A 16555-nucleotide genomic window follows, 5' to 3' on the forward strand; every position below is an offset into this window, starting at 1 on the left:
CATATCAGTAGTGCCACTATTATGCCAACGGGCACATGTTGTCTGGCACGTTGGTATGTTTCACAAGGTTCATAGCTGATCAGGACCGTTGGTGAGAATTCTCTCCCAGCAGCCTTCATAGCACTGTCTGGCACTGTAAAGCTAGCTAGTAAGGAGGGAGCTGCTTGTTTAGTCTTAGATTTATTTCTCAGCGTCTTGAAGTGAAATGATGTGGTGTCTTCAGCAATAGGGTCTTGTCATCTTGTCATGGTGCACAGCCAATGGCAACAGCAACAGCACTTATGGGTTGTGGGGCCTCTGGGGCACAACCCACAATTCATGGGGAGGTAACTGATAGCTGTAACTGGAATTTTTACCAGCCACCTCATGACTCGGGATTGTCCTTTTCTGTTTATGCAAGATGCTCTTGTTTAAACTCCTTCATTACTGTTTACTAGTCTTCTAGATGTTCTTACACATCTATAAGTTAGTCAAGGGTTAACATGATGTAATAAACCATTTTATAGAGGGAGGCAGGATCTCTAAAGTGCTACCCATTCCAAATAAGTGCCATTTGGTCTTGAGCAGCTAAGGAGCTACTAAAAAGGGGTTGTTAATAACATTACTTCTATCAATTCTTTTGTCAAAAGAGCAACACTGGCTATGAAGGCACGGATGGGGGATGCTATCTATCCCTGCATGGTCCACAGACATTTTACATGAGCCATTCAGCCTCTTCATCCCTGGGTACTGCAGCTGCTGTGCATCTTCCTACCCTGACGATCCTGAAAAGCCTGGCTTGAGTTGCCCAGATTAGCTCAGGCCCAACGACCCAGCTTTAGCCTGCTGTGCCTGACACTGCAGCTGGAAACCCAGTTCTGATAGGCTCTGGGACAGCACTATGGGCCGTACCTTTCTTTGGGCCAGGTATGGCTTCTGCAAAGACCCCAGGCGGGGCAATAACTCTCCGCCTCTGGAGTATTTTGTGTCATATACTCTGGGGTGGCCATTGCCCACCCCTAGGTTAAGCTTACTATTTTCATCTGCATTGTCTTCTCACATATAGTCAGCAGCTGCTGCTCAGGTTGCATTTCCGTTTCATTTCTCATCATGTGACTGGCTTTCTCTGTATCCACTTTAGTTCTCTGGAAACCTCAGGACAGTGTTGGTGAGTTTTTGTACCGCTAGTTTATCTTTTTTATTGACAGTTTCTTTTTGCTTTCCCCCTGAAATGTACAATACTTTGCTGTTTCTTTGTAGGCACTGTGGTTTTTTTGTTTTGGTTAAAATTGGAAATTTGTATCTAAAAATGCCGTGACTCAGTGGTTCTCCCCAAGGTTTGCCGTTTGCGTCATTGATTTGCGTTCATTTGTCCCAGGTTGCTTCTGGGCCAAGGACCAGCGTGACATGTAGACTTGTCTTCTCAGGGCCTGCACCTCCCCAGTGTGCACGACATCACTTTTTAACTTTCTCACATATACAGTTCCCCATCGGTAATTTAATTTTTGGTGTCTGGGATTCCAAAAGAGGAAAAAGAGAACGACGAATGGGAACAGAGAGAGAAAGGCCTCAATCCTTTAAAGCTTTTGGATGTTACCCTTTGGGACAGTGGGTTGTATTAGCTGCTTTATGCTGCTATGACTAACCCTGACACAAACAAGGACACAGACAGAGACATTGGACACACAGCCCCATCACGGTGGGGAAGGCCTGGCCGAGATGCCCTGTGAGGGTAGAGGCTCATGGTGGAGGCACCTAGGAAGGATAACCTCAGACCATAACCTTCAAGGCCTTCCCTTAGCAACTAGCCTCTGCAGTGAGGCCCTGTACCCTAAGTGTTCCACAGCCTCCCTAAACAGCACCACCCAAGAGTCCAAACACAAGAACCCACGGAAGGAATTTTACATTCAAATCATCACAGGGGCTTGCAATAATTAGAGACCACAGCAGTGACCATCCATCACTATGAACTTCTTTGACCTCAGCCCTGGTTAGATATTGGAGTACAGGTTATAGCTATCTGGAGACAGAGTCCTTTGTGGCCACTCACCAGGAATACGCTCACACATGCCTGGAGGTGGGAAATGGGCAGTGACTAATACGGAAAGCAATTGCGTTTCATTTTTGAGCCTCCCCCGGAAGCTGCATACCTTCAATAGACTTCATAGTTCCAAAGTAGTTACAGCACCTAGATTGTCCTGTATAAACTTAGCCATGGTGGGAACAGTTTCCCGCCCACTAGCTGAGCCTCTCACCCCCAGGGCCTCCTGTCTACTGTTTTGGGGGGCTATTTATGTCTTCACATGGCTTTGAGTTATTCTCCCTTGGTTTCACTCTAAGGAGTTCCCTTTAGTGCTTCTTCTGGTTTGGGTTATGGTGGAACGACAGTCTTTTCAGATACAGAGTTCCTGACTTTTTGTTGCTCGTCCATTTCGTCACCCCATTGCCTACTGGCTTACATGGTTTCTGGTGAGGGTGACGTATTACATCTAATGGAGTAACTCTTGCCTGTGATGGATTGCTTTTCTCTTCTGATTCAGGACTCTTTGGCTTTTGAATCTTTAACTGTGTCTCTGTGAGGGTCTTTTTGTATGTTCATGCCTAGAACCAATTGAACATCTTAGATATATAGATGCCCTTTTCCTCCCATCAGTTTGGGAAGTTTTCAGCTGTTTCTTTTTTCACATAATTTTTCTCTCATGAACAAAAATTCCTGAAAAGAAACTGTGTCTGGCTGTGAACAAAAAAGTTCCTGGAAGGAGCCAGTTGGAAATTTAGCACTGTGGAGAGATTGGGATTTTGTTGGCTCAGAGGCTAATTACTTCACTTGGGCTATTGCTAGCCTTCCAGAGCAGCCGTGCCTTGCAGCAGTATCTGAACTAACACCTCGTGATAAAACCTCTTAGATGCTATTATCTTAGAATTAACATCGTATAATAACAAATAAAAACCTCTGAGGGTCTAATGTAGTACAACACCAGCTTTTCCCAATCTGAGAGCTAAGGACACCATCAGATAGCATCTTCGGCCTCTAAGATAACTCCCCATCTCAAAGTGCCCACCTCCCTGGTGCAGCCACCAATGTCTCTTAAAGTCACCTTGACTTATGACTATCTTTGTTCTGTAAAACTAAACAAACTCTGGGAAACTGCTTCCACATTGGAATGTGGAATTTTGGGGTAACCAAAATCTGTGTTCCTGGGCCATGGCTGCTCAAACTGGCTCCAGAATAAACTATTCCTTCTTTCCTTTAAGATGAGAACTCTGGCTTTTACATCAACACTCTCCATCCCTCTTCTCCCTCCGGGACTTCAGTTATGCAATTATTTGTGTTTGATGGTGCCCTGAAAGTCTCTGGTGTTTGTTTAATTTTCATTATCCTGTTTTCTTTCCCAGACTGGATAATCTCAATTGACCTATTCCTTTTATGGACTTTTTAAAAATCCCAGCTTCTCAGATTCCTGCTGAGCTCCTGTAGTGAGCTTTTTGATTCAGTTTTTATACTTTGCAACTTCAGGATTTATGTTGCTCTGTAATTTCTACCATTTGCTGATATCATTCCTTGGTGGTGCATTACTTCCCCACTTTATCAGACATGGCTTCCTCTGTGGATGGAGGCCCTTCGTGGCAGGCTCTTACTACATGGTCCAGGTGGACCTGTAGCATGTTGTGTAGAAGAGCCTGGCTTGGAATTTGTGGCAATCCTGCTTCTGCCTCCCGAGTGCTGGGTTTGGCGGTGTGAGCCACCACGCCTGGCTCTTAGATCTCTGAGCATACTTGCGACTGTTAAAGTCTTTATCTAGTGCACCCAAGGCCTGGCCTTCCTCAGTAGTTTTTGTAGCTGCTTCCCACCCCCTGTGTAAGGGCTGTGCTTCCTTCTGGTTTTGCATGCTTTGTACATTTTTGTTGGAACCTGAACAGCTTGAGAGTATAATTTGACAACTCTGGAAATTAGATCCTTCCCCTCTTCAGGGGTTTCTGTTTGTTGAGGTTTCTTTAGTGACTTAAGTTTGAAATATTTCTATTCTTTGCCATGCATGACCGTAAAGTCTTTCCTTGGTTAACTCAGTGGTCAGTTAATTACTGGACTGAAGATGTCTGGAATCAGTTAATCTCCCAGTTGTGGGAATCTCTATACGTGTTGGGACACGCTCAAAACACTTAGCCAGGTTCTTAATAAGGACGCTGGCAAAGAGCCTGAAGGTCAGTCAGAGTTGAGAACTCAGTGGCCTAGTCCACTGGACTTTCCTGGCTCTTTGGAATGTGTGGCCTTCTAGGTTCCTAGGGACGTGTTGTAAGTTCTGTTTTCTGTTTCCTGCCTCAGACCAAAGGAAATGCAATTCCCCAAACTCTAAAAGGCAGTTCAAATACCCAGAAATGAGTTTAGCCTAGACTATAGGAGGATTTCTGGCAGCTAGATAACCGGCAGCATTACTCAGGAGTCTGTAAAGCTAGTTCTCCTCTACGTGTCCCCCAGAGGTAAGGCAGAAGGGACACATGGCTACCTGTGGTGCCTATCAGCATATCAAAGTCCATGCTAGCATTCTGTCCTCACCTCCTCTCCTACCTTGAACTCCATCCAGCTCTTGGGCTCCCCTAGCCCCAGTTGCTCATTCTCCTTATAACCCTGCTAGTTTCGCTATGCTTCTCTCTCTCTCTCTCTCTCTCTCTCTCTCTCTCTCTCTCTCTCTCTCTCCTTCCTCTTTCACTATGCTCGCTCTATTCTCTATCCTCTGTTATTCTCCCTTCTCTCACAGAGAGCCCTGGTCAGGTCCAGTCTGCTGTCCCTGTTCAGTCTACTTTTTTCTCCCTTTGCTCTGGACTCTTCCAGATGCCTCTGGCTGTTCTCTCCCTCATATCTACAACAAAAGCCTAACCATGCCATGAAGAGTCACGCCATCAGTCTATACACCAAGTGCTAGCCCTGTCCAGACATCCTTCTCAGTTTTCTTGTTGCTTTGAGAGAGAGAGAGAGAGAGAGAGAGAGAGAGAGAGAGAGAGAGAGTTCTCAGGCATTCTCTCCCTCCTTTTCTCTCTCCCTGAGATCCTGGCATCTCACGTCACATGTGTAGAGACATTGTGGCAAACATTACTCGAGATGACCAGAGCCACATTTATGTTATTTTGTTTTCTACCATGGGGGGGGGGGGTCTCATGAGAAGTATTTAGTGGAATGGTTCTCTCCTTTCGCCTTTACATGGGTTTAGGGGTTGAACTCGGGTCACCAGGTTTTAGCAGCCATTCCACTGCCCCAGGTTCACATGTAAAGAAGGCCAGCTATTGCCCGGCATGAGAGGATCAGCAGGTCTTCTCCAGATCTGTCACGTGCCAGGCCTGGCCTGGGGTCCTACAGGACCGGGAGAGTTGCTGTGTGATTTGGGGGGGGGGCATGCGCTCCTTTGGGGACTGCAGAGCGAGGTGCTCACACTCACACACAGGAAGCAGCTGGACGTGGCCCCGCTTGCACTAGCTCAGAGACGAAGGCGAGCAGATAGGGATTGGTGTTGTGGCTTCGCGATCTCCCTTTTTTCTTAGGTGTTTTCCAAGAGAGCAAAGGCCACAAAGCTGAATCCTTGGTTACTGGATATAGTTCAGGCCCAGGGTCAGAGGTGCTATTTGAAATCTGACCTAGAATAGTGGTGTGGGAGCCAAGGAAGGAGAGAGGGAAGCATGGAGAGAGGGAGGCAGTTTGGCAGCATTGCCCTTTGGGACAAGTCCCTGCGCTGGTTGGGCCAGCAGCTAACTTTGCAGCCCAGCTGCCTGCATAGCTCTAGAAGTTGTGCCCAGAAGCCTAGTGCAGAGTCTGCTCAGCCTGCTACTGCCTCTGTGAGCACTTAACACTCTGCAGCAGAACTCAGGCTGCTCACAAGGCTGGGATGGATGTCCCCCTCTGCAGGCGATGAAAAGTAAAGTGAGCTAAAAGGCTAGTGTGCCTGAGCACAGTGTCCTCTGGGCTGGGGTGGCAGCGGCAGCAGGGCTTTCCCTGAAACCTGGAGGGCGTGAAGCCAGATGGGGGAGCTCTCTTTAGGTAGAGGGATTGCAAGCCAAGACCCAGTGCTGGGACTGCTCAGTGCCTAGCAGAAAGGGGAAGGGGAGCTCGCCAGAGAGCCAGTCCGGTGGCCCCATTCTGGGGACACTGCCTATGGGTGGAGGCTATGATCTGTATAGAGCACAGATCATAGCCCTGGCTGGAGCCAGTGAGCAGACTGTGAGTCTGTGGGGGCTGGCATGTGTGGTGTCTGAGGGTGACTTTTTAATTCACAGCAGAGGTACCTGGCAACCAGACAGGCTTGCAGCATGTGTGCACTGCAGGAGACAGCTACCCTGTGGGTGGGGATTCCAAGCTTGAGTCAGCAGATGTGGCTTGGGAGCATGTCTCTGCCTAGGTCAGGCCTAGGGGCCTGTGCCACACCTAGGGAGGGGTGTTGGTAGGCCCTGAAAGAGCCGCTGTTATGCCATGGCAGAATCCTTCCCATGTTCCATCACGTCCATGAAACTTCTAAGGCTTTTTTCCTCCCCAAGGGGATACTCCCACCACTAAAGGGAGTTCTTGCTTGGCTGTCCTCCTGCCCGGCCTTCCTAGGACAGCCCTGGATAGGCAGCTCTGACTGCTTGGAGGCAACTGGCTTTGGCCCATTCTCATTGCCCAAACCAGTGAATCCCCAAGTCACACAGACTTCATGGCTGGAGGCTGGGAAAAGGAGCCCTCTGCTGCTTTCCGGTGGAATGGAGTGAGCCTTAGGGCCTCCAGCTGGGCATGGGGCATGGGACACGGGGCAGGGGCTGGACTGAAGTTACCCACACTGACTCCTGGCTGGGCAGGAGTCATTTCCTATCCTCTTCCTAGGAGCCTAAGCTCCTGTTAGTGGAGACTGGCCTGGCTAGCTCTAGGTACAGCACTATAGCTGTTCCTAAGGACTACACACACACACACACACACACACACACACACACAAAAGGAACGTGTATGTTTATCTTTATGTGCATATTCCATCCACCTGCTTAAAAAGCATCCTGGCCCCTGCAGCCTCCTCCAGCAACACTGTGAGCATTCTGGCTCCTGCAGCTCCCTTCATCATCACTGTGAGTGTCTGGTCCCTGCAGTTCCTAGAACTCTTGTCAGAAGTGAGAAACCTGGATCCTGTGACAAGCATGGTCCATAGATAATTCCAGAACACAAGGCAAGTTAGGGGGACGGAGACCTCTGAATCAAAGGTCAGTGTTTATGTGGAGTGAAAAAGATCCTTTAGGGTCTATAAAGTCAAGTTCATCTCATAAGAGCATCTGTCTGTCTCTGTCCGTTCTCTGTCAAGGGACAGTGGGATTTTCCATGCTGCCTTAGGGAACCTTTACCTGAAAAGGGAAGAAAGTCTTGGTTCTGATGTCCACTCAGGCTGGATTGTCTTCATGGCGTCGCTGTGCACCTTCAGCAGATGAGCTGTAGTAGACACAGCGATCCAGCCGTCTCCTCTCGGGAGTTTGTACTGCTGCCGAGTCATGTCACACATTTCTAATCAGTGTGTAAAATATATCCGCTCAGCTTAAGCCATTGTGCAATTTCTGTTAGCATAGAACAGCTTTGCTATTTTCAGTGAGTTAGGTTTTCCTTGCACTTGCAGTGGAGAGCTAGAACCCACAGACAGAAGCCTTAGGTGACTTGGTTGACGTTCAAGCCTGGAAGCCAGTGCCAACACACCAAGGAGGCTTGCGAAGCGCTGGAGCAGTTTGTCTTTGGCCTCTAGGCCTGCAGCCTAAGTGCTGTATTCACAGTTACCGCTCTGTGGCTGTGTTATTTATTTGCAATGAGGGTGAAGTCATTTGCTTTGTTTGCATTCTAGCCTCGTTGATTCTATTTATTCTCTCTTACTGTCTGTCTGACAGTCAAACATTAACTTGTTCCAAAACCCAGAATGTGTTTGGATCAGCTCTCTGGATATTTTTGTGTGTCTGGGGGACCCGGCAGAGGCTGAGTAAGATGTCTCCATTCCTCTCTCTCCGTAGTTCCCAGGCTCCATGGTAGTTTTGAAAGTATTTTCCTGACATTGAGCTGCAGTAAACCCCAGAATCTACTACCCTGCCCAAAGGAGGAACAGTGACCTGGAGGCCAGGAGAAAACACACCAACAGGGGGGCCTTGACAGCCTGAGCTATTCCGATTTGGTTGGCGTGTGAGCTTTTATGTTGTATAGCTCAGACCCTGATGAGAAAGAGGTGACTGGCTGGCTGAAACCCAGCCTGAGCTGGTAGACCTGGGGCTCCTTAGCAACCCCCCAACACACATACACTCTCCAAGTGGAAAGTGTGGGCCACATTCTGGTAGCATCTGTGGCAAAGTTCTGACAGGCCCCAGTGTGGTCTCTGGCCCCAGATTCCTATCCTTGAATACAGAGCTCCTCGCAACTACGACCCAGAGGAGGAGGGAGGAGAGAGGAGGGCGGAGAAAGAGCGGAAGACAAAGAAAGGGGTGCGGCAGGGCAGCTGCTAGCCGGAGGGGGCGGAGAGTGAGCTCAGCCCGAGCAGGTCAGGGCTGTCAGAACTTGTGGGAGGGTTGAGAAGAAAAGCCTTGCAGCACTCAGGCAGAAACGCCTCTAGTCTCAAGTCCCTGCTGTCACTTTCTGGGGCCCCAGCACTGAGGCAGAAGACAGGAAGAGCTGGGACCTCTCTATTGGCCAGAGGCACTCCTAATCTTGGGCATAAATAGGATCTCAGGGGCTCTGTCCGACAGCTGACAGTCCAGCAGGCTGCCCGGCTGCTCCTGCCAGGTGAGTGCCGTGTACACATTCAAAGAGGGCCTGGGATTCCTGGAGCAGGAATCCTTGACACTCCAGAGACTACCCTGGGGGTTGGGCACGACCTGGGCTTTGCTGGTCTAGTCTCGTGCATAGCTAGTACATGAAATGTGCCAGGCACACTTCACAGTGGTGGAGACACAGTGTGGAGCAGTCAGGAGGTGCATGGCTCCTGTGTGCTGCCCTCGGCAGTGCGATAGCTGTAAGCCTGTTTAGGTTCTTTCTGTGTCTTGGGCCACGACCCTGGGGACTGTGAATCTGCAAGTTACCCTGAGGTTCTTGTAGACAGGTAGTGAACTAACCACGTACCCCATAACCTGGCGCCCTTCTCTTTCCTGGATAGAATCGGGGAAACTCTTGCAGGAACATTTTGGGGACCCAGGCATGTGTTTATGGTGTCTCACCAATCTGGAAGTTCCTTCTGTTCTCTTCTGGGGCTGGCTGGGCAGGGGGCCTTCTTGGAACTAATGGTGCCAACACTTCTCTCTCCCTCTGCTGTAGGTGATGGAAAACGTGAGTTTTTCCCTGGACAAAGCTCTTTGGGCCTTCCTCCTGGCCGTGCTAGGCTCCGCCACAGGCCAGCCGCTGGGGGGAGAATCGGTCTGCACAGCCCGGCCCCTGGCTAGATACAGCATCACTTTCACGGGCAAGTGGAGCCAGACAGCCTTTCCCAAGCAGTATCCTCTGTTCCGGCCCCCTGCACAGTGGTCCTCTCTGCTGGGTAAGGGCACCTTTCCTCCTTCTGCCCCATCCAGGAGGCTACAGTGCCTGTTGGCTGCCCACTTCACAGCACACAGCACAGGTCATTCTCAACTAAGAAACTTCCAACACAAAAGACACTTGCTGGATCCCCACCATACTAGTGGCTGGCAGAGGGCACAGTGGTCACAGGAAGGCTGGTGGGACACCAGTCACCCAGCCAGGTGTGTCCTAACAACTTACGTGTAAAGAATAATACTGTCTCTCTGTGTCAGGAGTGGATGTGGCTCCTTGTCATTCATCTGGGGAGCCGATATGGGGGGAGGTATGGTATCCACTGTGGTCAGTCCCGTGGCATTGAAGTCTGTAGCTCCCCCGGGGGTGCCACCCATCCCAGCTGGCTACTCATGCGGTCAGGTCTTTGCACAGGGGCGGCTCACAGCTCTGACTACAGCATGTGGAGGAAGAACGAGTACGTCAGCAACGGGCTGAGGGAATTTGCCGAGCGTGGTGAGGCCTGGGCACTGATGAAAGAGATCGAAGCTGCCGGAGAGAAGCTCCAGAGTGTGCATGCCGTGTTCTCAGCTCCCGCGGTCCCCAGCGGAACCGGGCAGACCTCTGCAGAGCTAGAGGTGCACCCTAGGCACTCGCTGGTAAGTCTCTGCGGGTTCAGGAGAGGGTGTGTCCTGGGGGCTGCAGCTGCTGAGCCTTCCTCTCCCATCCAGGTGTCCTTCGTGGTACGCATTGTCCCCAGTCCTGACTGGTTCGTGGGCGTTGACAGTCTGGACCTGTGTGAGGGGGGCCGCTGGAAGGAGCAGGTGGTCCTCGATCTTTATCCTCACGATGCGGGGACGGATAGCGGCTTCACCTTCTCCTCCCCCAACTTTGCCACCATCCCACAGGACACAGTGACAGAAGTAAGTGGCCCACAGCCCTTGCCCCACGGTGTAGGCTGCACAGCCATTCTCCACGGCATGGTGGGACAAAGAAAGTCATCGGCATGGCTGAGAAAATTTGTGAGGGCAGGCTGTTTCAGGGGGACCTCTGTGCATCCCAGACTTTGGCTTCTCCTTGGAGAATAATCCTGTTTCTGGTGTCTGCTGGTTGAAAGTAGGGTGCTGGTCTGCCTGGGATCTGGCAGTATTATAGAGAAAAGAGCCTGCACGGCCCTTCCTTTCCAGTGAAGAGGCGTATGTCGTCCTGCCTGGTTCATCAGCAGGCACTATTTAGACAGGTGTCTCAGTGGAGCTGCAGTGTTGCCTCTGGGAGACGGAAGGAATGGCCAGTCTTCCTCAGTCTTGGCGAGAGGCCATGTGGGCACCTCCAGCTGTGCTGGGCTTGAGAATCATTCAGATGACACTCAAGTTGGGAGTGTTTTCTGGCACTGTCCTGCTTGATGCTGGGTACTGAGTCAAACACACACTTGAAAGTGGGCCTCCCAGACCCCTGTGGCAGCTTCTCCTCCTCTGTCATCCAGATAACATCCTCATCACCCAGTCACCCAGCAAACTCATTCTACTACCCACGCCTGAAGTCCTTGCCTCCCATTGCCAAAGTGACCTTCGTGCGGCTACGGCAGAGTCCTAGGGCCTTTGCCCCACCTTCCCTGGACCTGGCCAGCAGGGGCAATGAAATTGTCGACAGCCTCTCAGGTAATTTCCATGTTTCCCATCTTCTGTTAGCCCTAGGTAGACAGGCCAGGAAAGCATGCTGGAGCTCGCTCTCATGCTAACCCCAGGTAGACAGGCCGGGAAAGCGTGCGGGAGCTCGCTCTCAGGCTAACCCCAGGTAGACAGGCCGGGAAAGCGTGCGGGAGCTCACTCCAATATCACTGCTACATGTCACCACTGGCTGAATTAGGGTGAGAAGCCACAACTTGTGCTCCTGAGCCTGTAGGGTATACTTTGTCCAATGTCGTACACTAGGTCCTAAAATCCAATATAAGGTACAACATGTGAGTTCGTTCTGCCCCAGGCTAGCCCTTGTCTTTAGCATAGTTTCTGAGTCCACAGACTCACCCAGGCCTCCAACTTGAGCCTGAGCAATTTCAAAGGGGAATTCTTGTCACTCTTTAGGAGATGTTATTAATTTTTAAAGGTTTAGGATTTGGTGGATTCAAATACTGTAGGTAAAACTTTGACAATATCTACTGTTGAAAGAACAACAGAGAAAGACCCAGATATGGTTAGGAAGCAGCATGCACCAGAAATGTACCTGGTGGCCTGCACACCACAGCTGATGGGGAGGGAGAGAAAACTCAGACGGAGGTTCCAACTGTGCCTCCGTTAGCCAGAAGAGAGGAAGGCATTGGCGGGAACATGACATTCATGACACTCTCATGGGGACTTGGGGCCTGCCTGGCTGTGGCCAGTGAAGAGTTCCCAATTCTCTAGGGCCAGTCCAGGGTTCTCCACTTTCCACAAATGATTGGAGAGTCCGCTAATAGGTACCTTGGGCTTTCAACCATCAAGGGCCTCAGCTGGAGCCTAGAAGCTGGGCACTGAGAGTGAGAATCCCAGTTCCCTCACTGCACCGCAGCCTCCAGCCAGTCAGACGCCCAGCAGCCGTTGTGTGAGGCCACAGAGAGCGACCTGGCCGTTTGAGGCTGTATTTCCCCAGTCCTTCACACTGGAAGAACAGAGAGTGCCTCTCATCTGTTGGCAGGCCCCAGGATGGGCAAGCACCCCTCCAGACAGCCATAACTTATTTTCTTAAGGAGCAGGAATCAGCCAAGACCTGCCATACTTCAAAGCCATTTCTCCTGTTGGCAGGAGCTGAAAGAGGCTCAGCTGCCAACTCATTTTCTCTGGCCACTTGGGATGGTCTCTGCCCTGATGCACTGGCCAGGCCAGGGTCAGGCAGAAGGATGAGCTTGTTGATGGGCTATGTAGCACAGGCATTTGAAGTGTGGCACTTTGCCACCTGATCAGGTCTGGGAAGGTAGCATGCTGGGAGTGCAGGGGCCACGGCCAAGGAAGGACATGCAAAGACAGTAGGTGGGATGGCATGGAGAGGAAAGGGTGGCAGTGGGTGCAGCCCTCCGCTCTGGATGAGGACCACATCTCTGGTGACAGGGAACTTCAGCAAGCCTACCCGTAGTTACCACTGGATGGCATAGGAGCCGGCTGAGCACTTCTCTACCCAGTATAATAGAGGAACACAACATGGTAAATTGTCCCAAGGTGTTCCCCGTCGTGAAAAGCCATTGTCTGTAGCTAGGCCTTCTCACATCTGCCTACCTCTTCTACCTAATCCCCTCATGCCTTCGTGACTGACAACCTGTCAGTGAAGTAGGGGCAGAATGCCTGGCATGGCCCACATGAGTTTCCCTTGCTACTTTGGGCTCCCCAGCAGCCGACACCAGACCTTGTCTGGGATGAGTATATCCAGGAAGCTCCCACTAGGCCCGTGTCTGCACCTCTCCTAATTTTGGTCAAACACGGGTCATCCTGGGTCTGCTCCCCTCAGAAATCTGCAGGGTCCAAGAGCCCCATTTGGGAAGCTCTCCCTGCAGACCAGGGAGAGACAGTCAAGCTGAGCCTCAGCTGCTTCTCTGCTGTCAGGAAGGTGGGAAGGACTCGGGCTTCTAGCCATACCTGGAAGATGGGGGCTCAGGTGTCTCATCAAGGCAGGCTGTCTGGAACTCTCACTTTCAGGCAAGGTTCTGGGCAAAATTTGGGTCTGTTCATCTTTCCAAAGGGTCTTTGTAGGCCCTGTCCCACCTTTTCTTCTGAGGAGAGGGCTATTTCAGGAGTGGCCTACTGCATCTTCTAGAATATTCTGGGTACTGTATCTGACATCCCCAATCTCTTTTTGTTCCTTTCTGAATTCTTCCAACATCTGACTTGTTTCTGGGAGCTCCACACATTGATTGCAGCAGCACAAGGACTCATAAAAAATGGTGTCCTTCCCTGGGAGCCACTAGCCTGGCTACTGCGGCCAGCACCACACTGTCCTCTCATGACACTAGTGGCGGTGGCTGGTCTCCTGGTCTCCTGTAGATGATTGTTCTCTGATGATTGGCTGGCTGGCTTAGCATATAGTGGATATAGGGGCAGTTGCATTTTGCTCTGGAAAATGGAAATTACCAGGTTGTTTAGCCATAACCCCAAACTGATTATTTTTAAATTTGTGAATATGATAGCAACAAAGAAGACATGATCAAAAGGAACACTACTGAAAATGTTTGAGCTTCCTGGGTGTGTGTGGAGAGTAAGAGTCCACAGCCCAAAGGGTTTCCTGGCATCTGTAGGACTTCAGAAATGTCAGTTATGAAGGTCACTGGGGCCAGAGAGTCACCTCCCCTCAGAGAGGTCCCTGCTGTTGTAATGCCTCTTCCATAGCGGGTGAGATCCCACAACCCATGCTGTCACAAGTTGGCCAAGGTTTTCTGAAGCCTATGTCTGGAAAGGAACAAGTCCAGCCAGTCATCTGGTTCTTGTTGGAGTGTATATCCACGATACCCATCATGCGTCTTGCTCTACACTCCTGAGAAAAGCAAGTGTTTTGTTCAGACTTTGGAGCAGTCTCCTGGGATTGGTGCACATATGGGGATAATCTCTTGTTCTTTTTCCAAGTATATCCTTGTATAGTACTCATTGGGTCTCCCTTGTGCTTTGTCCAGTTCCAGAGACACCGCTGGACTGTGAGGTTTCCCTGTGGTCATCCTGGGGACTGTGTGGAGGACCATGTGGAAAGCTGGGAGCCAAGAGCAGAACTCGTTACATCCGTGTTCAGCCTGCTAACAATGGGACCCCCTGCCCTGAGCTTGAAGAAAAGGCTGAGTGTACCCCTGATAACTGTGTCTAAATCCAGACTCCAGTAACCAGCCCTTAGGGTCCTCTCAAGCCGTGGACTCAGATCCGGGCCACAAAGGGTTCCCGGGAGGCACATGCAGACAGGGAGAGGAGCTGGGGCATTTTGCACCATTTCCCACCATGGTTGGGCTGATGAATGCTCTGGACACAGAGGTCCTCAGTGGCAGGTTAAGAGACGGGCTGCTTCTCCAACCGTGTGGTCCCTGAGGCTCATGGTCTGCTCTCCACAATGTCCCGTGTAACTTATCACTGAGGCGAGAGGCTGCCGTTGATGCAGAGAGCAGGCACGCTGAAAGCAGGCAGAGGAGGCGGTAAGCCTGTGAGCCCCACAACCACACTGCTGTCAGATACCTCAGGCCCACTGCCACCCCTGCACCTGCTCCTGGAGGCCAACAATGCAGCTTCACACCGCTCTTGGCTTCAAATAGGAGTGGCCACGGGAGAAACAGATGAAGGGGGCAGTTTGGGGAACTTGGTCCTCTTCTGTCACCAATCCCTTTGGATTTGAATAAAGGTTGTGTTTCTGACAAATGCCAGAGGGTGTGTTCCACTTTTCCCGGTCACCCTGCAGCAGAGGTGCTCACGGGTGTGTATAAGTAGAGGTCACACATTCACAAGTACCCGTAGGGATGTCATGGCTGCAAAGTGGGTCCTCGACTGGAGAGGAGACAGACTCATGGGACCCGGTCTGAGGATTCAGCTGCCAGACAAGGCGGCATGGAAACAGTCCTCACACATTCCAGACTACCACACAAAGACAGCATGACATGGTGGGGACGTTCAGAGCAGCACCCAGAGATCTGTCACAACCACAGGGGCCCTCGCTCTGCTCCTCCCCACTGACCATGATGAACAGGTGTCTCCTGGGAACCTGAGGGCAGGTGCCCTACCCTCATCTATGTCTCTCGTGTCAGCTTTCTGTCACTGTGACAAACTGTCTGAGACAACTGACCCAGAGACAAAAAAGGACTGTTGGGTCTCAGTTTTGAGCATGTCCGTGCATGGTCCTGCAGATCTACTGTTTAGGGCCCAAGATGAGGTTAGTACATCATGGCAAGGAGGGCCCAGCAGAGCAAAGCCGCATGCCTTGTGACTGGCATGAGAGAAGGAAGGGGTGGTACTAAGGTCTTGTTGCCTCCTCCTAGGGACGCTTCCCAGTCACCTAGGGAATCCCAACAGGCTCTACTTCTCAAAGGTCCCACCATCTCTCAGCGCCACTCTAGGGACCCAGCCTCAACACATGAGCTGTGTCTCAGAACGATCTCTGTTAACTTCTTTTACTGTTATTACAACTTCTGTGAGTCTACAAATGTTCTAAAATAAACGGCTTTAAAAAGCCAGGTATGGTGGTGGACATCCATAGCCCAATATTTAGGAGGCTGAGGCGGGAGGATCACAAGGTTGAAGCCAGTTTGGGCTACATAGGAAGTTGAAGGCCAGTCTGGCCTCTCCAGCAAGACTCATTTGAAGAAGAGCAGGAGGAGGAGTGAAAGGACGAACAGAAGTAGGAGGAGGAACATGAGGAGGAGCAGCAGGAGGAGGAAGACATAAAACATCACCGTCTTATGAGTCTTCTCAAGGCAAGGACTCAGTTAAAATTCATGCTCTTTCTGGGCATGGTGGCACCTGGGAGACAGAGGCAGGCAGATGTTATGAATTCTAGTCCAACCTGGTCTATATAGTGAGTTCTAGGACAGGTAGTCAGGGATAGGTAGAGAGACCCTGTCTCAATAAAGCAAAACAAAAACCAACCAACCAAACAAACAAACAAAAAACTCAAACCAAACCAAAACTAACAACAAAAAACCCAGGCTCTTCCCACTTCTCAGTGCAGAGGAGTAAAGCTAGGAGCCCTGGTGACTAGAAGGGCCCAGGATGCTACCACGTTTCTCAGACACTCCTAGTCCCAGAAACAATCGCTCCTTCCTCTATCCACACTTCTATGGCCTCTTCCCTTATCCCACACGAATCTCCCTTTCTTTCTTCCCTCCTCTCATTCCTCCTCCACCTCCTGCCATGCCATGGGGACAACCAGGAGACTTCAGGATGGCCACTGAGGGCAGCTCTGGACTGCAGCATAGAATCCCTGTAAAGTGGCATGCCGCAGCTTCCTTCAGCCAACAGGCCTGACAATAACCGTCCCTCTCTCAGCACAGCTCAGCATCTGCAAAAGCCAGCAAGCTGCCAGGAACGCCTACACCATCATCCCTGAAAAGGCCCCAAGGCACAAATACCTTTTTGCCTGGTTCTCTGGGGCTTACATCAATTACCT

General features: G+C 50.8%; 1 protein-coding gene across 3 annotated transcripts in view; it reads left to right on the forward strand.

Moving 5' to 3' along the window:
- The window catches only part of Spon2 (spondin 2), a 29298-nt gene extending 14484 nt beyond the window's left edge, over positions 1 to 14814 (forward strand). For 2 of the 3 annotated variants that reach the window (XM_038335535.2, XM_038335554.2), the window contains exons 2-6: positions 9269 to 9488; positions 9896 to 10119; positions 10192 to 10383; positions 10944 to 11118; positions 14091 to 14814. In XM_038335535.2, coding sequence (XP_038191463.1) covers positions 9272 to 9488; positions 9896 to 10119; positions 10192 to 10383; positions 10944 to 11118; positions 14091 to 14275 — 993 coding nt within the window. In that variant the 5' untranslated portion in view covers positions 9269 to 9271 and the 3' untranslated portion in view covers positions 14276 to 14814. Of the gene's footprint in view, positions 1 to 8462; positions 8741 to 9268; positions 9489 to 9895; positions 10120 to 10191; positions 10384 to 10943; positions 11119 to 14090 lie in introns of those variants that run through there. The other variant, XM_038335545.2, reaches the window with a different exon arrangement.
- Positions 14815 to 16555: the final 1741 nt, after the last annotated feature.

The sequence above is a fragment of the Arvicola amphibius genome, chromosome 1 (genome assembly GCF_903992535.2).
Source record: "Arvicola amphibius chromosome 1, mArvAmp1.2, whole genome shotgun sequence".
Taxonomy (NCBI): Eukaryota; Metazoa; Chordata; class Mammalia; order Rodentia; family Cricetidae; genus Arvicola; species Arvicola amphibius.